Raw genomic sequence first — 23,645 nt, forward strand, 5'->3', positions numbered from 1 at the left:
TTCATAAATACCAGACAAATAACCTTTTGTATGAGCTGCTGAAGATGTGGGGTATCATTATCCCCTTCTACAAGGGGAGATAAGGGGGGGGGGGGGAAGTTTGGCACTAGCAGGTTGGCAGTAGTGCCAGTGGGCTGTGTAGAGTTCAACTCCCATATGCACTTATAGCAGACCATTTACCCAGTTTCCTTCTTCACAAATCCACAGCACCCACAGCTCCTGCTAACTCTGATACAGATCCTTTGGTGTGGATTTAAGTGCTCAATTCAAGCTACTAGTTAGCTGAAAACGCTGGCTAAAGCAAGCAATTGACAGTGCTGAAATTAAAGCTCGGGGCTGTTTGCTGGTCACTCCTGTAAGTTACGCTTCAGCTAGAGGAGAATTATAAATCCTGTTTGTTTTAAGAAGAAACTAACGATTTAACCTCCAAACCTCATCCAAATACAGTTCTGCCCCAACACAGCAATGTGGCAAATGCACCATAAAGAATGTATTGTTAATTCTCAGACAGGAAAGCTGCTGACATAGACAGGCGCTTACCAGAACATCCCGGACAGCCCAGAGCGAGCTGTTACTGTCAGCCCCTTGCAGCATGTGAGACACCACAGCGCTGGAATCAGCCTGGAGGAAGCAACACGCTGTTCTTATTTCCCACACGTCTACAGCATGCCATTGCCAACACATGCAGGGAATCATAGGGTCAACTAAGTTGTAGAAGCCCTTCAAGATCACCAAGTCCAACCGTTCCCCAGCACTGCCAAGGCCACCACTAACCCACGGCACTGAGGGCCTCGTCTACACGGTGTGTGAGCACTTCCACGGACGGTGACTCTGCCACTGCCCTGGGCAGCCTGTTCCAAAGCCTGAGCACCCTCTCTCAGTGAAGAATCACCTCATGCTCGGTGCATGAGCAGCATCACCGTGATTGTCAGCCAGCGCTTCGAAAAACCCCACTGGCTTCCACGTACGAAGGTTTCTCGGCCACGGAGCGCCACAAAATGGAGCTGCTCCGTCCGCCTGCCAGCCGTGGGGCTCCTACCATCGCCTCTCCCCACACACCACCGGCCCCCAGGGCTGGCTGCCCCTGCCCTTCCCCGCCCATGGCGAGACCCCACACCTCGGGCTGACACCGCCTCCCGGGCCGGTCCCCATTGGTGACGGGGCCGCCTCCCGCTCGCTCCCGCCCGCAGCACACGCACCTCACGCCTCACCTCACCCCGCCGCCCCCCGCCCAGCAGCACCCGCCGCACGGACCTCACGGGCCTCACGTCCCCTCGCCGCCGCCGCCGCGCGCCTCGTCCCGGCCTCCTCCCCGCCCGCCATTGGCCGGCGCCCCGCCAGAGCTCGCCGGCTATTGGTGGAGGAGCGGGGCTCACGGGCTCGGCACGCTTCCTCGGCGGCGGTATGGGGCGGGGCCTGGAGGAGCCACCAATGGGAGCGGCGAGAGGGCGGGGCGTGAGGCCGGGCTTCGGCCGGGGGGGGTAAACAAGCGCGGGCCCGTGTGGCGGGCGTGCGGCGGAGCGGAGCTGGGGTGCGCTGCGGTGCGTGAAGCCGAGCGGGGACAGGTGAGGCCGTGGCGGCTGCCGGGCCGGGCCGGGCCGGTTCGGGCGTGTGGGCCGGGTATGGGGAGTGACCACGGCGGGAAGGGGCTGCGGGGTCCGGGGTACCCGGTAGCGCGGCGCAATGCGGTGCGGTGCGATCCAGTGCAATGCAGTGCAATGGAGCGGTGCGGGAAGGGAGGCGGTATCGGTGTTGCCGCGGGAAGGACGGCCGTGCTCTCCGCGGAGCAGGGTTGCGGTCACCGTTTGGCCTCTCGTCCTGGGGGTCGCTCCCCTGGGGCGCCGTTGCCCGTCGGAGGCAGGGACGTGTGAAGGGTCCGTGGGGCAATGGCGGCGGCGGCGTGCCAGCGGCAGCCCCCAGCCCCGCGGGGCCGTACCCAGCCAGGCGGCGGCCGGTTGCGGCCTTGCCCGTGCCCTTGCCGGGGCAGCGGCTGCAGGACGTCGCGCCGCACGGAGGTGTCGCCGCGGGCGGCGAGCAGCGGGGCCGCGCCGCTGAAGTTGGCCTTACGGGGCTGGGCGCCGGGCAGCGGCTCCTGGAGCTGTGCCCGCCGTGCGGGGCAGGTGGCTGGGCCCGGCTGCTCAGCGCGGGCCGCTTCCGGGCCTTGCGCAGCGGCCGGGTCCCCCAGCCCTGGGACGTGGTGGGTCGCTGTTCGGCTCGCGGGTGCGCGGCGTGTTCTGCATGTCCGGCCCGAAGCTGCCTAGGGGAAAGGATGGAATGGGGTGCTCGGCGCTGCAGCGAGGGCGTTTTGCGATGGGCATCACGGAGGAAGGTGCAGAGCCCTGCCCCGAGCTGGCTTTCCCGTGGGGAGCGTTCTGGCTGCTCCTGGGGTTGTGCCGTGCGACTGGTTGAAGGTGGGCGCAAAATAAATCTGTTGGTTGCTTGCGGCTGAAATGGGGGAAGGAAGCCCTGTGAGCCCCTGGCTTTGGGAAGGCCCCTAGGGGAAATAGTCTTACTTTTGAGAGGTGAACAGGCTCGTAGAGTCTTTGGAACAAATTGAACAGGAGTTAATGGGGAGATACCGAGTTTTAAGCAGGCAGTGAACAAACTGCCTGTAAGTATCTACAGATAGAAAAGTTTAGCTTGTATAGTGCTGCTGTATAGTCACTGACCATCCTAATTTCTGCAGGGCTTCTTTACTAACACTATTTCTGATACCCCAACAGAAGTCCCACCCAGCAGGAGTGTGAGTGGGGAACTTCTTTGTATTCCCTTTGTGCATTGGAAATGTAGTCTTGCAGTCAGCATTATGAAAAACGAGTTGGAAGGCTGCTTTTAATGAAAGTGAAGTAGGCTTTTCTTTTTACTTCACGTTTAGGCAAAGAAAAATGTAAGAGGAAATGAATTCTTTCAGTAACCCAGAGTATTGCTTTCCTAAAAAGAATGAACCTTCTGCTCTTTATTTCTCAAGTTGCTTGTCTTAGGTTGCTTTACTGAACCGGGGTGTATTCTTTGAGCATATACCGAATAATTCTTAGCACTGGGTGCAGGAGGTGGACTGAGTCAATAGAAGCTCAATAAAAGACTTGTGAAGGGGCTCAGAAATTAATCTGAGTTAAAGGCTCAAAGCAGATCGGTATTTAAAGAGAATGTTGCTGGTCTTGCATTTCTCTGCCATGTAATATGAACTTGTCTCCCTTTCATATATCATCATCAGAAGCGTAGCTGCAGTTCATGTGCTTACCAGTCTGCTTGCTCTTAGTCCAGGAGACTTGTTTCTGTATCTTGTAAATGCTTTTTCTTTGCTTTTAGTTAGCAATGACCTTGGTAGCCTTGAGTAAGATATGCTTAGAATAAACAGTTGTATGTTGTCCAGGGGGATAAAAAATAGGTGTCTTGCTGCATGTTGACAGTGTCTCCCTTTTAAAAATAGTGTGATAAGTAGCAGAAGATGTGGAGAATTCCCTTACGTGTTTATTGTCTGAGTGCTGATCACCTTGTTTCCTTGCTGTCAAGGAGATTTCTGTGCTGTGGAATGCAGCTCTGGCTACTTCATTTATGATAGTGCAGGTTAATAATAGTTCGTATTGCATCCATGCAGCAAGACTGGAACTTATTTTGGCTTTTGGTAGTCCTCTGACAGGCAAGTGGTGGGCTGTTGTTTTGCACTCTGTTGGGCTGTATTATTTTTCTAGAAACCAAGATGGAGAGGGGGCAGCAGCTGAATTCCTGCCTTTTGATTTCCTTCCTGTTAAACTGCTTCATTGGTTGCAGAGTTTGGGCTTTTTTCTTGTAGGTAAAGTTTAGTTTGTGCTTCCTGTGTGTGGTTTTCCTTATTGTCTTAACAAAGATGCTAGGGATGGCATGCATCTTGTGGTTTTTATCTTGCGTGTCACTGTGCATGGTATAACTTGCTTGCTCCAGCTTGCTTGCTAAACGCACCTCAGGACTTGGCTAGATGCATGAATAAGCAATTCTCTTACTCCTTCAGTGTCTCAGTACTGATGGATGGATGGTCCAGCTTAGGAAGGAGGTAGTGAGTCTGAAGCAGTGTTTGTAGGTACCCTATCTCCAGTGCATATGTAGTTTTCTCTCTAAAACTGTTTAAGGAAGGAGCCTGGAAGAGGAGGCTTTTGGCTTATTGAGCTTTGTGTTCTGGGGCAGAGCATCTCTAGAAGAATAGCTTGTCTCAACTTGTTCTTTAGAAGTGCTTAAAGCACTGCCTGTGCTCTGAGTGAGTGCTTTCCTTCAGTACCCGGAGAAGAAAGTCGTGCGCGTATGGAACCAAAATGCAAGCTGATAGTGAGGCACAGTAGTTTGAGGGAGGAGGGTCAATCAGCCACTGCTTTCTCATCCAGCAGAGAAAGCTCATTTCATTGACACAAGCATATCTTTACATTCAAAGAAGCTCTCGGTTTTTTAGATGCCCCTTGTTTGTGTCCATCGCTGTTCCTCTCTGTCCCTCAGCAGACAGGAAAATGAAACTTGCCTAAGCTGGTGACAAAGAAATAATGGGATACCCAAATTTTGCCCTTTCATTGCACAGTTGTGTTTCTGCACATCTTTGTAACAGCTTTTGTGTTTTGTCAGGAAACAGAAGTGTAGTGCTAAATGAAGTGTGTTAAATTCCCAATTAGTCGGTTTCTGGTGTACTATGGGCTTCTCACAGCATAGGAAATACACTAGTTTCTCTGAAGAACATAGCTGTCAGCCTGTGGAGTGGGCATCTAGAAGCTACAAAATCCTGTGTCTGCTTAAACAAGTCTGTACCCATACGCAGAGTTAAAACAGGTGTGCCTTTTCCTGCCAACTGCATAAGGCTGTCTTTTTCTTAAAGATCCTGTACATACAGACACCATGAAAGATGATCTGCTTGTGGTCTAGGTGGTCCCAGACCTGTTTTGTGTTGTGCAGGCAATAGCTTCCACTTAGATAGTTGTCTTAGTGTGTTTGTTTTGCCTCTCTAGTTTGTCCTGGTTTTCTGTGTAGATTAGATCTTTATGCAGTCCCTTTCATTGCTAGTCACGTCTCCTTTTAACCAGTTGCACCCCGTGGCTCTCCTGGAAGTGCTGAATGAATGCACTATGAAAGGGCTTGATGTAATACTCTGAAATGTACAGCTCTTTTGCTGTCTGAATTGTGACATTTGGGAGGAGTAAGTCTTGTCTTAGTTTGATATGGTCAAAATGCTCATCAAGGGAATAATCAGGACTAGGAAAGAGATGGAAGGGTAATGACTGGCCAGTAAGCTGCAAGTGGATCCAGTGTTCTTTTCGGAGAGCTCTTAAAAAATTGGTAAAGTCTAGAACTTTACATTGCATTAGAAAACTTTGTGGAGCAGAAGTTGATGTGGTTTGAGATTTACAAAGGTACCTATATAAGTTGCTGAACACTTTGTCTCTCCTAGTTTGGAAAAGTGATACGTTTATGCTATATAGAATATGATTTCATAAACATCTAGATTTCATAAAATATACAACATAAACAATTGTAGATTACAGATTCTTTATCAGGGATGAGAGCTTGCAGATTAGGTTTAATAGTAAGTTATGAGAAATAATAGAGCTCATTACTCGGTGTGTGGTGTGTAGGAACTGACACAACCTGTCTGAGGATTGTGGCAGAGCTGTAGCTTCTGATAGACCATGTTCTCCTTCAGCACTGAGATCAGTTTTTGTCTTCTTGAAGTAGTCTTTTTTTTTTTGCCTGTGGTCCTCTTCTTGCACCTTACTTTTCCTTTGCTTAGAGGGAAGTTTTGGTACAGCTAGAAATAAGAAAGCGGTGTCCTAGCTATCAGAGCTGTGTAAGGGGGCTGTGAATAGACAAGGATATGTTGTAAGTTACTAAATTTGAACTTACCCCTGGCTTCGAGGGCAAGGTTGAAAATCATGAGATCTGTCCGGACACACATGCCTGCAGCATCAGTAGTGGGAAGCTGTGGTGTTAATCTGCTTGTGATGGTAACAGAAGGGTTATGGTCACTGTGTGAGCAGAGGCGAGATGCGCGTGGGGTACCTCTTACTGACTTTGTAAGGTAATGACTCAAGACTCAGTGAGCACGGTTCTGTCCTGTTGTACAAGGATAGTAAGCCAAATAGCCTCTTACACCTGAGGAATGCAGAGCTACAGTACAGTTACAGGGTGTGTCTAGATTTCCAGGAGCTTATAATTAGGAAGGCTCTGACTGGAGATGATTGCTGGTGTGGTGTTTAATCAATTAGATACAACTGTTAACAATATACCGTTAAGATGCTCGGTGAACTGGCTATGAATCCTTGGCTCTGCTCTGCAGGGGTGGGTATTTAAAGGACACTTAGGTATAGGCTGCCTGCTGTAAGGATCGGTGTACTCTGGAGAGAGCTGTGATCTGTTCCCAACCCTATCACTGACTTGTAGTGTGACTTTGGGTAGATTACTTGTTCCCTTCCCTCTGAAGTGTAGGGGAATTTGATATCAGTCCCTTTTCTTTAGCTTTTCAAGACGTGAGTGATGTGTGTTTAGATGCAAATGCAAGAGCTGCTATTTGCCTCGAGAATTTTGTCTTAATTAATGGTGTGTTTGTGTCTGAAGGAATCTGCACTCGTTTAGGAGGTGTAGCTTTTTATAGGCTTCAGACTCCTGAGTTAGGCTCAGTGTACTTTCAGAAAGTAACAACTTCCCATAAAAACAATTACAGCATAGCAGTGTATGCCAAAGCAATAAGTAATTAACTGCAGGCTGATAACCTTCCTCATTTATACTTTGTATTCTACTTTTGAGTGTGAGGCCAGTGGGGAGCTCTGTTGGCTCCCTGCACAGAGCTTTATGCCATGGAGCTGTGCATGAGACAGGCACTGGCTCCCTGTGCATCAGAGGGAGCTGGACAATGAGTTGTCTTGTGCTGCAGCTGCTGGAGTGACTCTGAGAGCATAGAGCTGCTCTGCAAACTTGGGGAGAGATGTTTGTCATGTTTAATTTCTGTTTGAAGTGCCATGTTTGGATTTAATCAGTGCAGACAGAGCTTTAGCTCTGGTTAACCAGCAGTAAATAGTGCTGCTTAGAGCTGTTCCATACAGGTGTGGGGGACTTGTCTTTATAAGGGGTGCTGTATGGTTAACACAGAGGGGTCACTTGGAACTAGTGAACCGTGTCTTCATGTGAACTTACCATAAACATAAGTAAAGGTATAACTTCAGCTTGCAGTAGGTGTTTAAGCATATGCTTCGAATATCTGCATGAATCTCATTAATCTATATATCTTGCGGTCATGCTCCAGTTTGATTTTAATATATTACTGTCCTTGTTGTTGGATGAAAGATGCACATGCGTGGGAAGTAACTTCAGTCACAGAATTCATGGAATTAGGCTGGAAAAGCCCTTTGAGATCATTAAGTCCAACTTTTGAGCCATGTAAAGGTTGCAGTGCGATGGCTTGTTCTGAGTGCTGTCCAGTGCATAAATAGCCAAAACCCTCCTCATTTTTGTCCTTGTCCTCGTCTCTTTCTTGGTAGCACAGATAATACAATGATAGGATGTTAGGTATAAATACAACTCCAGGTTCAAATAGTGGCTCAATAGCCCAAATCTTTTACCCCCACAAATAAGGGTTCCAAAACTGGAACTTTATTTTGGTTCTCCAACTGCAAGTATTTAATTCCCAGGAGCAGGCACAGAGCTCATTCTTGCGAAGAAGCGAGTGAGTGGCAGCCTAAGTCGGATCTACCTCAGTGTAATGGGAAGCAGCACGTACCCAGGACAGAATTCATTAGTGTATTGTGTTGGGGTGTATCAGCAGAGGAGGCAGCTTGTAATGAGGGGATGTGTTCTCTCACTAGGATCTTAATTGTCAGTGAATAATCGCTAGATCCATGGCCAGGGTAGAAAGAGGCTCTAATTCCAGGCGTGTGGGCTGTGACTCTGCTCTTGCGTGGCCCCAGACATTGTCCAGAAAGAAGTAAATGGAGCCGTCAGTCCACAGCATTCACTTTGCACTGATGTATCTATGCCTAAAATAAAGCAGACTGCTTGCTTTTAAAGTGTCCAAGCATTCTTTTCACTCTTGTGTTGAGTGTCAAGCCATTTATGGGGAAAATTGTTCGTGCTGAGTTTTAAACTAGCTATTATTCGCCAAAAACAACTGCTAAGCCTTTTGAATTTTGATGGCAAGATGCATTTGTCCGCCAAGCAGCAGTTTATCAGTGCCTGTGCTGCTGTTGCAGTGATTAGAGAGTGAAGAAGTTCCACCTGCCCTTCAAAGGTGTTTATTTCAGCTGGTATTGGTAAACTGATTTATGCAGGGGTAGTTTTAAAGCAGCTTTTAAAGACTTGATGAACTTAGTTTAAGGAGGCTTGCGTCAGAGCAATGGGGCAGGACTCCTATAATTGAGTAGTTAGTTCTGTTGTAGATCAGAGCTCAAAACCCATGTCTTTTGGACTATGCGGGGTAGGGAAAGACTGAAGAATGCACAAGGATAAATGGTGATGGCAACTTTCCTTTTTAAAATGCAGTTTGTTCTGTGCCCTGCACAGTTGCAATACGGGCCAGCTGCAACCCAGGGAATGCAGCCGATGAAAATGTTTAGACAGGGGCTTGGAAATCTGGTATCAAAGGAACTGGTATGGAGGTGTGTGATGGAGCTGGAAAAGGCCACAAGTGAAAGGACCACTTGAAAGGGTTGGTATGGCAACACACATAAAAAGAGTTACAGAACAGATTAATTGAATAATACTTATTTTGAGGTTTACTGCTGGTTTATGGCCGCAGAAGGAATGTATTGAGTACCTAGTCATCTGCGGTAGCCTGTTTGTGATGTTTGTTTTATTTCGTACTGTTGCCACACTCACTCTGGTGGTGTAGGTGGCTGCAACAGTGATTCCAGGATTATAGTCCTTGTTTAGCTATAGCTAAGATAACAGCGATTGTGATCAAGGCTTGTAGGAAGGAGAGGAAGGCATAGAGACAGTTTCCTTTGGAAGTATGATGTTTGCCTGCCTTACTGCTGCCTGTCCAGCCTAGAGTTTCATTTTGGTCTCATTTACATGAAAAGTGTAAAACTGTTGTGTTTGTGGGGATGTTCGTTAAATTATCTTGTGGTAGATGAGCTGCTTGCTTGGGTGGTAGCAAACTGCTGATGGTGAAAGTAACTCCCTTTCATTGAAAGAGGCTGTGTTGCCATGCACAGAAAATGTTTAGAAATACTTCTAGTATATTTCTGTAAGGTTAGAAGTCTCCTTGTGTTTAAACTTGATCTGCCCTGTATATGTGTTAGTGTAGACATGAGTAAGATACTTTTGACTATACAGGCATCTGGAAGAAAGCCCATAGAGTCAGAAGCTGCTCAGTGTGTCTGATAGAGTACATGTTAGCATGTGGAAAAGGAGGAGAATGAATGGAGGGATGTGTACAAACACCAAAATTTATCTGTTGCCTGTTGGGAGCCTTTGTGTGTATGGTGTCTGAGGAGGACTTGGCTCTAGCTTCCTCATGCTAGAAGGTGTGGGGATGCATTCCAGAGATACATTCAACTGTGAGAAGTTTACAAAGCAAAAACTGACCCTGTCTATTCTTGGAACATTATCTCATGATGGGTACTTGTCATTGGGAAGAGCAACTTGGTTGCCTGTAGGCTTGTGTTTCCTACACAGGGGAGTGTTTCAGCAGGGTGCTGGGATAAATGGCCTGTTGTGATAGCCTGTGCTCTGAGGAGCACGTGGCTGATGCTTCTGAGCCAAGAAACAACATGCATGATACCTAGGTGGTTATAGCTGCTGTGCAGATGAAATGGGAATGATGGCATGGGAGTCGTAAGGATTTTGGTAGCAATGTACCTAGTGCTGTCTTTATAGCTGAACCTGTAAGGGGCAATTGGTCCTCTTTGCTTGTTGATGTATTTAGCAGTGGAGGGTTGAGTGTGTGTTGTGCAATGTGTGTGTTGTATTAGCTCCCCTTATTTTTCCCTTGTTTTTTTTTTAATGTACATTTAGCGTACTAGAACTGTCAGTTCAGATAGATCCTCCAGCTGGTTTTGGGTGAAAGGAGAGTATAGTTTTAGTATCACTAGTTAGCAAGAATCTGTGTTAAAAGTGAGTGTTTCGGTATGGGTTTGAGTGTACAGTGATCTATATTGCATTACCCTGCGTTGCCCTTCTTGGGAGGGAGTGAACTTTTTGCATTCAAGCCTTCCTGTGCTTCTAATACTTGCAACTACAAAAGTACTTATTTCTTAGTAGTGACAACCTTAGAATGATCTCGCTTCAGCTAGGACGGTACTGTGCTGTTGGCTGGTTTCTTTGCCTGCCTCTGAATTGCAGGGACCGCCCGTAAATGCTTTGAGTAAGATCCATGTGGGAATTTCCAGTGTATAGATGTTGGGGAGGTGGTAGTGGGGAACCACCTCCTGCTGGCAGAGTACGCATCCGTACCTGACGGGGAGCTTTCAAGTTTAGAAACGCATTATACAATGTGAAAACCAACCGTAGTGATTGAACACTGGAGAGATTCAGGAGTAACACTTCTTCCTGGGCTGGAGCATATGGATAGGTCTAGTAAAGAGAACACAAGCCTACCCAGGTCATTAATCTGCAGTTTTGTTTTTATGTCTGACTTGCTAAGCCCAGATTCGTTGCAAACACTTGTCTGCCCTGTGTGATTGCAGCAAGGTTGTGTACTTAGCCAGATATTTAGCTTATAGCAGTCCACACTTCTCCTGCATGACATGTTTGTGAGCCAGGCTTTGTGCTTCCTGAAAAGGTAACTGGATCTGGTGCTTGTGATCTGCAGCCGGATGAATGCCATGTGTGCTGTTCATTGTTACTCAACCTCTGTTGATTACTGCTTATAGTTTCAGTGTATGTGTGTGTGTTGATGGGTTATCTTCTAAAAATGAAATGGTGCCTGTGTACCTTCCTAGGAAATAACTTAAATATGTGGCCAGTAGTGCTCATTACCTGTTGCAGCCAGAACAGAAGGGTGTTTTTTTAATCCAAATTATTGCAGAGAATGCTGTTTGGGTAAGGTTGAATCTCAGCATCTGGTGCCAACCACATGCTTCTATCTTCTGCGTTAGCAAAAGTGGGAGGATGTGCAACTGAGCCTTGGAGCTGTGACCCTGACTGTCCTTGAAATGTGTGGGAGATGAATGAAATAAGCCCGTGAAAATCTCCATTGCAAGATGGTTTTGGCACTCCAGCCACTCCTGATGAACCACAGCGATGTAGGAAAGCTGGTGTCCTGAACTTGAGCTTGGTTCAAAGGAATCGATGGCACTTGCTCTTCAGACATACTCTGTCCTGCATCCTGCAGTGCCTAGTTTGCATTTCAAGACAGTAAAATGGCACACACTTTTAGGAATCCAGGCTGGAGCCTTTTGAACAGGAGCGGGGACTGAGTCAAACACCTAAGTGCTGTAGTGCAGTACTCTGCAAATGCTGTGGTAGGTGTTCTGAGCATACTTAAGACTTCCAGTTAGAAGTAGCAGAGTGAGTTACAACTTGGGGACTGAGTGGACTAGCCCTGAAGGACAGACAAAGCTTGCTTATTGGTGTGTGGGGGAAGAAATTTGGCTGTGTAAAATGAGCAGGCATAGCTCCAGTGCAGGAATGCACTGTGACAGTTGTCAGTGCACTTCATCCCTGCTATCAGGCTCTGAGAATGTGTTCCAGAGCCTGATAATAATGAAAGGTCAAATGCTAATGCTTTAAATCCTTCTTAAACATCTGGAAGGAATCAAGACCATCTTTGCAGAGTTCCTGACATTTACCTGTCTTTGCTTCCTCTGTTCAATGGTAACTTGAATGTTTTGTGTGGAGTCACTCATGACTAGTGAACCAGTCATGAGGTGAGTTCTCCCTTTGCCTGGTAAGGTCAGCTAACTCGCTGTCATTCAAGCTGGGCTGCAAACAAGTTCCCATGGTGGCTGGTTGCCAAAGTGGGAAGGGATTGTCTGGGGTGGCTTTTGGATGACTTGAAACTGGTTACAGACTTGTTTCTTGACCTTTTGCTTTTCTTTTTTTTCCCTGCTCTCTCCCTTTTTCATCTTTCAGCACAGAAAGACATCGGTCATGGCGGGTGATGCCCTCTTGATCATGAGGGGCTTGACAAAGCTTAGTAAAGCAATCGTAGAAACCCAAGCAGGACAGCTTCGGCAGGTGTTCCTTGGGGGTGATGCAGTTACCGTCGCAAAGACTCTCCAGGCTGCTGCTGAAGAACAGTTCAGTTCTGCCTTGGGGAAGATGCAGGTAAGCAAAGCTCTTTGTGCACAGTCTAGTCTGATGTTTTGCTTTTTGGTTTTGTTGTGAGGGTGGCTAGGACCTTGCATGGGGAACAAGAACCCAGTTCTGAAGTGCTGGATCGATAATCCAGGTGTTGCAACACTCTGGGAATTCTCCAGGATTTCAGTGGTGTGCAGTAGATGCTTGGACAGGAATGGGAGGGGAATGTTGTTTCCATTACAGGGTGTTTAAGACATGCTGAAAATGAAAAGTGCTCTGTTCCCCTCACCTTGTCAAAGATCAAACTCTTGCTAAGGTGGGCCAGCAGCTTTGTTATTTAAAGTCTCCTTTAAAATCCAGTCATTGATTATCTCTCCTTTGATTAAGTGAATGAGCTCTTCTAGAGTCAGTTGGATTTATCTCGGTGCTGCTTCCTTTCTTGGCGGAGTAGTTGGTGCAGAAAGGTTCAGGTGTTCATCGCTTACAGCCCAGACTGGGTTTTTCAGAGCTGAATTTTCAAATAAGGAACTTAAAAGCCAGATGTTTTTTAAGCAACAGGGTCTATCACCAGACATGGGGATGGATTTATAAGAGCTTCATGTTTGCTGTATAGCCCTCTTGAAAAAGTGGGCCTTGTCTGAGGATGAGATTGTCTCTTAATCAAAAATGATCATCATTTATCATCCTTTAGACAGTGTAGCTCATAATTATTTTTGAAACAGAAACCAAGTGAGGTTTTGATGTTTTCTATACTATTAGTTTAGACTATCGCGGCTATCATGGCAGCCGGTAGCTTCAGACCTAGAATCTGGGCCTGTGTTTCCTTCCTTGTATTTAATAGAAATTCCCTAAGTGTGTTTGTGTATGGGGCTAATGCTTTGTCTTGCCTTTGTCCTTCTTTTTCACCTAGGAAGAGAGAGAGGGTGTCCTCCTGTTTCTGTGCACAGGAGGGGCCCCACAACCAAACCCGCACAACACTTGCCTTGTGCTCTGTCAATGAGTTGCATGAGAAGCTGCTGCCAAAGTAGGGCTTGAGAAGAAACATATAGTCTGAAGCTATGACACCCTCTGTTTTGAAGAGAGGGAAGCTTCTATGTCACTGCTTTTGATCTGTGGCAGGGTTTTGGCTGTCTCGCATGCTTAAAACTTAAGTATGGCAGTAGAGAGAACCACTTGCTTGTAATAATTAGTGTTGTGGCCACGGTCCCCATCTGTAAATAGATTTCCTCCCCCCCGTGCTGTCATGCTGAGGATCAGAATAGCATGAGACCTGCTGAATAACAGGAAAGACCATGGTCTGGTTTTTCTTTTCTGTAAGGAAAAGAAATGTAACTAGTGTTTAGGAAAGAGCTTAAAATATGCTGCCTCCTTGCCTCACCACAACAGGATTTAAGAGCCTGTTGATTGGCTGTAATAGTCATCAGTTCTTCCATCAGCATCTGCCATACTGAGATGGGTAACTAGACTATGTCAAGAAACAGGTACATGGGAGACAGTGCTCTGCTGTTGTGTGTTTGGTTGTGTTTATTTCCTCACTGAAAAGTGGTGGGAAATACCTGCACTTAGTGGGGCAGCTCCTGCAGGCCAGGTCAGAACAGAAAACACTGTCAGGAGAAGCTAGCCATGGTGGTTGCTGTGTCTGATGCTGCTATCCTTGCTTCAAGCACAGAATTGTTTATTTCTTTTGGGATGACAAGAAACCAAACCACAGTTTAGTGGCTGAATGATGAAATGTGTTTTGCAGTTGGCAATATTTTGGCTATGGAAAGCTGAGCTTACTTTGCCAATAAGTAGGCATCTGGTGTTGCTTTTGGTAGGTTTGGGCTGGTAAGTGCTGACCTTGCATGATTAGGGACAGGACGGCAGGAGGGAGCATAGTAGAAGTAAGAACTTAATATTGTGAGGTATAGCTTTTTGTCGTCCCTCTTAAATATACATTAAGCAATATTGCAGCTCCCATCTCCTGTTATTTCTGAGCAGTGTCTTGCTCCTAGTGAACTCCACAATTGGTGACCCTCCCTGCCAGTGTATGTAGAACAAGGTGTCTTCGGTTATGGGTGTTTGAGAAGCTATTAATGAATTTGTCCCATCAGTGGGGTTGAAAAGACTACCAGTGATCCCAGGAGTCCTCAGTGTCTTCCTTTTTCCTGTCTCTTACTGTGAATGCCTGCAGTGCCAGAACCTTTACAAATTACCTATTGTGGAGACATGACAGCCTAACTGCCCACCTCTGGGGACCACGGATGGGTAAGGAGCAGGTTTTAAGTTCTTAAAGTACTTCTGTAATTGTTTGCAGGAATTGGGCATACAGCAGGAGAACTTAACTGATCTCGATGAGAATTTTGGGAAAGACTATGACTTCTCAGCCCGAGACTCGGCAGATGCTCCAATGGACTTCTCCACTGCCTCCAGCAAGCCTCATGAACAGAGCGGTGAAGGCCCTGCTTACTCTTACACTGCAAATGGACCTCTTAGAAGTGTTGGTGAGACTGGAGATTCTGGCATGGGTCAGAAGCCTTTCCCTCCCAAAATGGATGCAAGATTATTTGGAGGCTTTAGGGACCCTGGAAATCCTTTTGCTGCTGCTTTTGGACAAAATAGGGCTTTTCACCAAGACCATTCCTCTGTTGGTGGATTAACAGCTGAAGATATTGATAAAGCCAGACAGGCCAAAGCAGGTTCAGAGCAGAAACCCTACAAACAGATGGTATGTCTTTTTAAATTAAGGATTCTCAGTACTGCAGTTCCTGTACTGGATTGTACTTGCTCACCTCTTCCTTTCTCTCACTTCTTCCTCTTCCACTGTTCCTCTTTGGGGATGTAAAAGAGTCAGTGCTCATTAACTCTGATCTCTGTGATTTTTTTATTCTGTCATTAGCTTTTCTTGCTCTCCTTTCAGACCTGCCACATCTATATCAGATATTCTGATATAAGAGGATGTTTAAAAAGCATGCACAGAGCTAGACTTTACTTTTATATTAAGGGGAGCTCTCCTTTCGTTCACTGGATGATGAAGACTCCATGTATTTATTGATATACAAACCCTTCATTACGTTAACATATTTCATCCCAGTTTTTGGAGTGAAATGTTGAGCAGGTGGGTTCACCTGTAGCCTGCAAAGGTTTGAAGACTGACCTAAAGAGTCTGTCTTCTCCTTGAAAGGCCCTGTTCCCTTTAGCTAGCTGTTTTGCTGTGGCTGCGAAGAATGAATTGGGCCTAAGCTCCTCTCAGTGAAGGCTATGGTTTCCTGCCCTGTGTCTTACTCTCCAGTCTAGTAATGCTCAGGGCAACATTCCCCCCACCTCTACAAGGACTGTATCATAGCTCACAGTTGTTGCTTTGGTGCTTCCTGCCCTTGTGTGAGGCAGCACAGAGAGCCCACAGCAGAATTCGCAGTGGAGGTGCTTGCCATCTGCTCTGATCTTCTGCCTCCTTCGCCAGCCCCAGTATAAGATGGTACTGCAGGTTCACTCACTCAGGATACTGCTTTGATGAATCCGTGTGCTGCTTCTGCTCCAGCTGTTATGCATAGGGAAATTGTCTACAGTACTAGACACCTGATAGCCTTCCATGAGCTTTAATTGCATGTGTGGAAGGGGGTTTGGGTTGGCACTGTACCGCTTCTCCAAGTTCAAAGCGTAAGGGCTGCTGAGGTGAAAATAAAAATGAGGTTTCTAAATGCGCTTGTTATGCCTTTCACTTTCTCTGCTCTACTCCTCTGCTTAGTGTATGTTTTGGTTCATAGTGTGTGTTCTGCAGCGTGCTCACTTGAAAATCTCTCAACATAAGGCTCAGCGTTCACTTTCTGCAGCACGGAGTTGTTCAAGTGCTGTTGAAGTTGCACTCTGAATTTGCAGGTCTCATTTGTGTATTTCTTTGTTTTGCTCTCCTTTGCCTCCTTCCGCTGCAGCTCAGCGAGCGGGCCCGGGAGAGGAAGGTTCCCGTCACCAGGATCGGACGGCTCGCCAACTTCGGAGGTCAGTTTGCACACCCACGCTTGCAGTCAGCGTGCTTGTACGTACTGGTTGATGACAGGCTATGATTAGTGCTCCTGCTGAAGCAGTGGTTGCTTCTATTTTCTAGGCAAGTTGCTAATGGGAAAGTGCTTTCCCACAAACAGCTGGTTAGCTCAGAGCTTGGTTTGGGCTTTTTCATTGCAATTCATTCCAATTCTTGGCCTTTAGTCAGAATGAAGTTATACTTTGAGTCCTGCTTTCTGTCACTCTTGCAGCATATATCTAACTGTTACTGTGATAGTATGGCAAAGAAAAGAGCTCCCTACCCGAACAGGCCTTTCAGCTTTATTCAGGAAGCTACCTGTAAACAGCAGCTACAGGGTTGGCATGGGGTTTCATTTGGCTGAGCACAGCAGGCTGATATTTTCCTGAAACTTAGTTTCTATATACCTGTTCTGGAGGGAGAGAAAAAGGAAGTCACTCTGAGTATAGGGCTGCAGATTTGAGAGTGCACACAGTAGAACTACACGTCTTCATGGTAACATATACTGCGCCGTGCTGCGTTAACTGTACCTCACTCTCTCCCTCTTACGAATTCTGCAGTCTGTACAAATATCCTGGTCCTGCATGTGTGACTTCATTTCATTGAGGAAACCATCCTTTTGGTCCTTAGAGTGTGCTGCTGCTGACAAGCATAGGCAGCTGGAGCAACTGTTATTAAAAAATAATTGTTCCCCAACCTTGTCTTTGCTACTTCTCTGAACAGTGGTTAAATATAAACCATATCCTCGTGGTATTGATTTTTGAGGGCGGGGAGATTTGATTTACTTAGCCGTTGCTTATAACCCATTTTCTCCCAGGATGTAAAGTCTGAGCTTGAAAGATCAAGCTGAAACCTATGTAAAGAATTTATTTGCAGGCTGGCACTTAGGATGCTAAAAACCAGAAGTATCTTTAGTAATAATAACAGATGGTGCTTATCTGATATCTTATATCCCAAGCCATCACAGGACTTAGAATGTTCCTGAGAAAAAGGGAACTATTGCAGTATTGCAGGTGGAAAAGATGATCACAGTTAGGCTTCCTTAGCACATCATTAGATGAGTAGTCTCTTGTTGTAGGTGGTTTTTTGGTTGAGTGGGGGTTTTTTTGGTGACCATAGTGTTTTGGGATAATAGTAGCCTATCTAGGTTGTGGCAGTTGTACACTCTGTGAAGTAGCATGTTAGGCCCTCGTGGCTCTTGGGATTCTCTTCCACAAAGTTTGATAAAGAAGCACATGTGCAAAGTAGGCATCCTTGTGTTATGGATCCCAGAAGAAAGAAAACCAGTCAAATGTAATTCAGATCAACTATTACACTAAAAACCAAAAACCCAACCCCTACTATTCTTCCTCTGTGGTTCTTGTCAGAGTAATACACACACTAGGAGGAGCTGAGGGCAGGGACTGATTCTGTGTAGTGCAGGAATAAACAAAGTGAGTTTTGTGATCACTAAACGTTCTAATGTTGGTCTCTCTAAGTTCACTGCAGGTGGTCTGGCTTCTCTCCTTGCTTAGTATTCCTGAAAAGGAAGCAGGATTCCAGATCTGTCTTTTGGAGTATCAAGGCATCACTTGAAAACTCCCTTGACTCCTTTGTTTTTAAGCTCCAGTAGCACACAGATCTCTGTTCTAATGGAGCCGTGACTTTTGTGGCAAGTGTCACAACACTTCTCGCTGTCACCTTCCAAATTTATCCGCGGCTGTTGCTGACAGCTGGTGGATGTGAAGTGGCAGATGACCAAACCTTCTGTAAACCGTGAGCTCCAGTGCTGTTGCTGTATGCTCCAGCTCTTGGCATGCAGGGCTGTTACACGAGGCAATGCTGACTCATGCGTCAAGGGGAAATATAACTGCCTACCTGTCTTCTGCTAACCTCAGGTTACAAAGCAAAACAAATCCTCACCAAACCAAAACCACAAAGGGAAAGTAAGAAAGGGGTTGTTTTTAAGCAGCATCCCCAATAATATGTGTGTCATCGTGTTTTTTGGTCTTGCCCTTCTCTTCCCCATCTCTGTTTTGTATGATTGAAATTGCTGACAAGACAGCTCTTGCTTTCAGACTGCTTTTGGGGGGATGTTGTGTTGCAAAAATAATGTCCAAATTCTCTGGTCTCTGCAATCCTGTTAGCACTTATTGCTTATCTTTCCCTCTGAATTCTTCCTTGCAATGGCAAGGAGAAATAGTTTTGTCAGAACATACTGGCTAACAAACAAAGAATATGGCTTACAGGTAGGGTTCTTTTCCAGTTTAAGAAATGCCTTGGTAGTATTTTGGTAGGCTGAGCAATGTTAAAGAAGGTTTCTGAGGTTGTGATGAGCCTGAGCAGCATGGGCAGCTCCACATGGGGAAGACTACCTGTAAGGAACGCTTCTTAGCAGTCAGGTCTTAATCCACATTGGTACGAGCTTTTAAACAGCCTCTAGAGCTGCATGGAAGGAGGGTCTCTCTTTATAGTGAGCTGCAGCTCCTGCTTGCCGTTTGCTCCAAGTTTACAATGTTTTTTCCAGCCTGCACATAGCTTTGAGAGAGCCAGTGCAGGTGTGAAACCCTGTCGGCTAATTTGAGTGTGTTGTTCCTGACTGTCTCTCATCTGACGAGCAATGTTCTTTACAAACTGCATCTTTAAACCAAGAAACATTAGCTGGTGGCAAGAGCTGTGGTGTACCGTTTGCTTCTACCTGGTTTTGATTCCTTGGAAGTTGTTGGTGAACTTTGGCTTATGGTGGACTGTTTTCCTCTTAGATTGTGAGCAGGGGGAGGCTGTACTTGTGCGTTTCTCCTAGCTACTGCCTGTCCTCACTGTCAGTCCCTTCTGGGTGTTCTTGGGAGTGATGCAAGAGACAACATCTACAGTTTTTAGAAGCATCTGTGGGCTGAAGAGTGATAAAGGGAGTCTCATAAGGGTGCAAGAGGCAGTTTCCAATGGAGATGAAAATTTTTGCTTTTCCAAGATCCAACCCAACTTACTGTATATATAACTTTGCTTGGAAAAGGCAGAATAAGCTTAAATTGTAAGTGTTTCATAGCTTGGGCGTAGCTGAGTTGGAAGCTCCCTGTGCCTGCACAGTGTGTGTGTTCTCTTGTGCATTTTCTCTTGCCTTTTCAACATAGGTCAGAAACATGGTGGAGGATGCTCTGATTCTATGAGGGAGCGTAGCTTAGAGGAAGTAAGATTTTTGTGCACTTTTGTTCTTGTTTCTTGTGTGCTTTGAGGTATCATCTTCATTTGAAGGCCCCAGAAGACCACTGTATAATGGTTGATGTGGATTTATCCCCTACCCCCTTCATGCCATTCAAACCTGCATGTGATTCTGACTCTTCATGGTGGGATAAATCCCACTTTTTTCTTTACTTCCATGCGAGAGCAACAATACTTTAGACTGGGAGAAGATGGAGGTGTTGAGTAGGTCAAAAGCAGAGTTCATGTAACTGTTCCTGGGGTTCAGGTAGCTGAATTCCCATGCTATTGGCACGATCCCATTCACACTTGAATCATTCCTCTTGTCTTTGCTTGTTCTTTTGCAGTACCCCTTTAATGTTAGAGGGAATGTTGATCTCTCAGCTGCGGTGTCAGGACACTGTGGTAGGTGGTGGACAAATGAGTAATGGGAGGCAGGAATACTTGGACTGCAGTTTTCCTGGCTTCCCACCTCTTCTGGGAGTAAAGCACATCTTGCTGGGAAGACTGGGGATAATTTTCTCCAATGCTTGCATGTAATTCTGAGCTAATGTTTCTCTGTAATCAGCACAAAATCCTTTCCTGAACTTCTTTGTCCTTTGTATGTGTTTTTGTATGCTGCTTGCAGCAGCAGGCGTGACTGCTGGGGGTTGTATTTGTGGTACTAAATAGCCTTGATTTTTATTTGTTTTGATTTCGTTCTTCTCCAGGTTGGAATTGGTAAAACAGATTTTTCTGCAGCATTGGTGTGGTTTTTTTGTTTCATGCTTATTTTGTAGCCTGATGGGTCATTGGTTCCACCCAAACAGTTCTTGATCCTCTCTTTATTTCCATTCTCCCTTCCTTGCGTCATCCGGCTTTTCTAAGCAGTTCCTGTCTCCCTTAATCATATTCCTGGTTTGGAAGTTTATTATTTTAATGAGATAATAAAATCCTTTTGCAGTGAAGAACATTCAGGAAGCCTGTAGTAGAGGCTAGATCTAATGGGAGTGTAGCAATTGCACAAAAATAAAGCTAGCCTTGAGGTATGGTTTTAAAGTACATACAGGACAACTACAGGATTCAGCTGTCACCTGAATGTGGCGTTCTTCTGGTGAGCATTTCGTGCCCAGAAAGCTACTGGATGCTGACAGCCAGCTATCTGCAGCTTGCAGAATGTTCTGTGTGTCGCTTGCAGTGCTTGACGTGACTGAAACGAGGGCACAGGCTGCTCCAGGGGAGAGTCTCGCCCACCGCTGTGCTTGGCAGGCTAAGCACAGTGATAACAGCCCATTCAGTCTCCCGTTTGTTTTGTTGTGGCAGTTGCTGAGCAAGAAGATTCTTCCTGAGCAAAAGTGATTCCAGACCATCTCTAGATGGACTTGGTTTGAAGTGTAACGGCTGCTGGAGATGCCTGGAAAATGTCTGAAGAGGCACTCTGCTGGTACAAAAGCAAGTGGCATTTTCCAGGCCTGAAATAATCTGCCTGCATAGAGTGTGGAATACAGGAGTGTGACTTTCTAGAGGTGCTCTGGGATGCTGCCTTCCAAGGCGCTGAACTGTGGCTGTTCAGTGATGCTGAAAATTGTCCCAAAATGATAAATCTTGGAGGAAATACTCATCTTGCAGACAAGGAAAATGAAAGACGTCAGAAATGACTTCTGCAAGGTCAATAGACTGGTGGCCCAGAGGAGAGTGTGTTTCTACAACCCTGCAGGTGCTTTGGAGAGATGGCTCCTGGTCACAAATGAATGGCATTTGGTGGATTGACCTTGGTTGGCAACTAGGAACCATGCAGCCTCTAACTTGTTTTGTCCCACACAGTCTGGAATAGGAAGAGCAAAAGCAAGAAGACTTGGAGTTGAGATGAAGATAGCTAAATAGGGGAAGCAGAGTTCCATGTGCATGCAAAGCAGCAAGAGAAATTCATTTACTACACCATATCAGCAGCCAGATGCTCAGCCGCTTCCTGGGAAGCAAAGCCTCAGCATTTGTAGTGGCTGCTTGGAAAGACAAACATCTTAACCCCAAATGTGTTTCTCCCTTCATCCTCCTTTCTTCAGGCTTTTACTGCTGAGCCTGATGTTAGAATTGTAGAACTGTAGAATGGTTTGGGTTGGAAGGGACCTTAAAGCTCATCCAGTTCCAACCCCCTGCCACAGGCACCTTCCACTAGAGCAGGTTGCTCCAAGCCCTGTCCAACCTGGCCTTGAACACTGCCAGGGATAGGGCAGCCACAGCTTCTCTGGGCACCCTGTGCCAGTGTCTCATGACCCTCATAGTAAAGATTTTCTTCCTTACATCTAACCTAAATCTCCCTTGTTTAACTTTGAAGGGCATGCATGTCCCTTTGATCAGTTTGGGCCAGCTGTCCTGGTCATGTTCCCTTCCAGCCTACTCATTGCAGAGGTAGAGTGGGGAAAAAGCCCTGACACTGTGCAAACACTGTTCAGCAACAGCTACGACATGGGTGCCTTATCAACACTTGTAGTTACAAATCCAACACAGAGCATGGTGCAGGCTGCTGTGAAGAAAATGAACTCCTATCTCAGCCAGACCCAGTATTTGTCTTCAGATAACGTGTGCCTAAACCACAGCCTTTCTGATGGGTGGGTGTGTAAAAAAAGGGCTGGAAAACAAATCTGGTGCCGTTTCAGGAAACGGGTGTTGTGGCTCTGAAACCTCCTGTCTTGAAGTCGCTTTCTGAACCCTAGAGCCTTCATCTGGTCTGTAAGAAGAGGAAAGGTGAAGTTTTCCACATTAGGTTTTGGTGTGTGAGCTGTTTGTGCTCCCAGTGCCACAGTGAATGAAATTCAGGTTGGTAAAGGAGAAGGTTCCTGAAGTTCAGAGTTTGACTGATCCCTAGTACTGATGTTGGTGGGTGCAGTGTTACCTTTTTCTCAGGGATAGGAGGTTGCACATGCAGCTGACTTCATTTTTTGCAGCCTTAACATGTAAGAAGCAGCAGACACCCAAGATGCGCTTGGCCATGCACAGTCTCAAGACTATTATCTACCCTCCTGGACCATATTTAGAGCAGGGCTGTGTACACCCTGAAGTGTCTCCAAGTAGTAGGAATGCTGCACTGCATTTTCATGTAATGCCCTGAGCTAAATATCCTCCTGCACATGGTGATGGTAGTTTAAAGATGCTTAAAGTCTTTGTTTAACTTCAGATGTTTAGACCTTAGCAGCTGTTTAGCCATGGACTTGTTTATGCTTCACTTTAGTTGAAACAGTTGTTGGCTAATGATGAGAGCTCATTTCCTAGGACCTGTTTGAGGAGAAATGCTTGTTCCAGTGTAGTCTACAGTATAGCTTAGTTCAGATGCTCAACGGTGTATGTCCATGAGAGGGGAGGTGTGAGACGTGTTTGTTTGGAGTCTGATCTTGCCTACGCTGGTGTAAACCACAAGCTGCTTTGGAGCATGCCAGAACTTCTCCAGGTTTATTCTGGAAGACAGAGTAAAATCTGGCTCGTTGGTCTTTGGTTTGCTTTGAAGTGGTTTGTGTGTGAATAATGAAGAGAGATTAGAAACCTCCGTTATTTCGCTCTTAGGTGCAGGCAGTAAATCTCAGTAGCAATCATAAAGGCTTTGGAAGCAGATGTATTTAATTTGAACCAATTACTGCCAGCCCAGTTCAGTCTGACTCTGATAATGTCCAAGCTGGGTTTTGATGGGGAGCATTTCTTTGGAGGTGGTGAAAGTGGGATGAAGGCCAACAGAAGTGCTCCACAAATGGTATTCAGTCCAGAAAGCCACGTTTTGGTGATGAGGTCCTATCTCCATTGGCTTCCTGCCTGACTCGGTGCTTTCTGCTTCAGGTTAGTGTCTTGCATGTGGGATCTGGTTGGAGATCATTGTGTAACAGTGTTTTAATAGACTTCATGCTGTGTTGGAAAAGTGTCTTTGTTTCTTTCCCTTGGCGTCTAGGGATGGTTTTCTCCCTCTGTTCAGCTAATAAAATCTCTGGATTTCTGGTGCAAAAGACTTGCTTAGTGGTCATGCAAGTCTTGGTACTCGTGAAGAGTCTGCACAAGGTAACTAGTCACAGCAGACTTCCTTAGGCTTAAATCTGGCAGTTTCAGCACTGCATCTCCATAGGAAAATGTGCAGAAAATTCATAAAACTTATTATTTTATTATAATTTTTTTTTTCAGGGCATTTTACTGTAAGTATTGTAATGTTAAAATCATAGCATACTGGGATAGTTATATTTTTCTCTGGATGTAGACCTCTGTTATGTTCTATGTTCTTCAACATTCATGTGTAATGGAGAATGGAAGGTTGTTTGACAAGGGC

The 23,645-nt window shown here is 46.0% G+C and overlaps 1 protein-coding gene across 1 annotated transcript in view; it reads left to right on the top strand.

Annotated features, from left to right (window-relative positions):
• The first annotated feature begins 1,531 nt into the window (after positions 1-1,531).
• The window catches only part of COQ8A (coenzyme Q8A), a 40,527-nt gene continuing 18,413 nt past the window's right edge, over positions 1,532-23,645 (top strand). Inside the window, exons 1-4 of the mRNA XM_062605750.1 lie at positions 1,532-1,565; positions 12,019-12,213; positions 14,483-14,893; positions 16,098-16,164. Coding sequence (XP_062461734.1) covers positions 12,037-12,213; positions 14,483-14,893; positions 16,098-16,164 — 655 coding nt within the window. The 5' untranslated portion in view covers positions 1,532-1,565; positions 12,019-12,036. The remainder of the gene's footprint in view (positions 1,566-12,018; positions 12,214-14,482; positions 14,894-16,097; positions 16,165-23,645) is intronic.

This window comes from Pezoporus occidentalis, unplaced genomic scaffold (assembly GCF_034315485.1).
Source record: "Pezoporus occidentalis ecotype Australia unplaced genomic scaffold, CSIRO_AGI_Poc_V1 ctg93, whole genome shotgun sequence".
NCBI classification, from domain to species: Eukaryota; Metazoa; Chordata; class Aves; order Psittaciformes; family Psittacidae; genus Pezoporus; species Pezoporus occidentalis.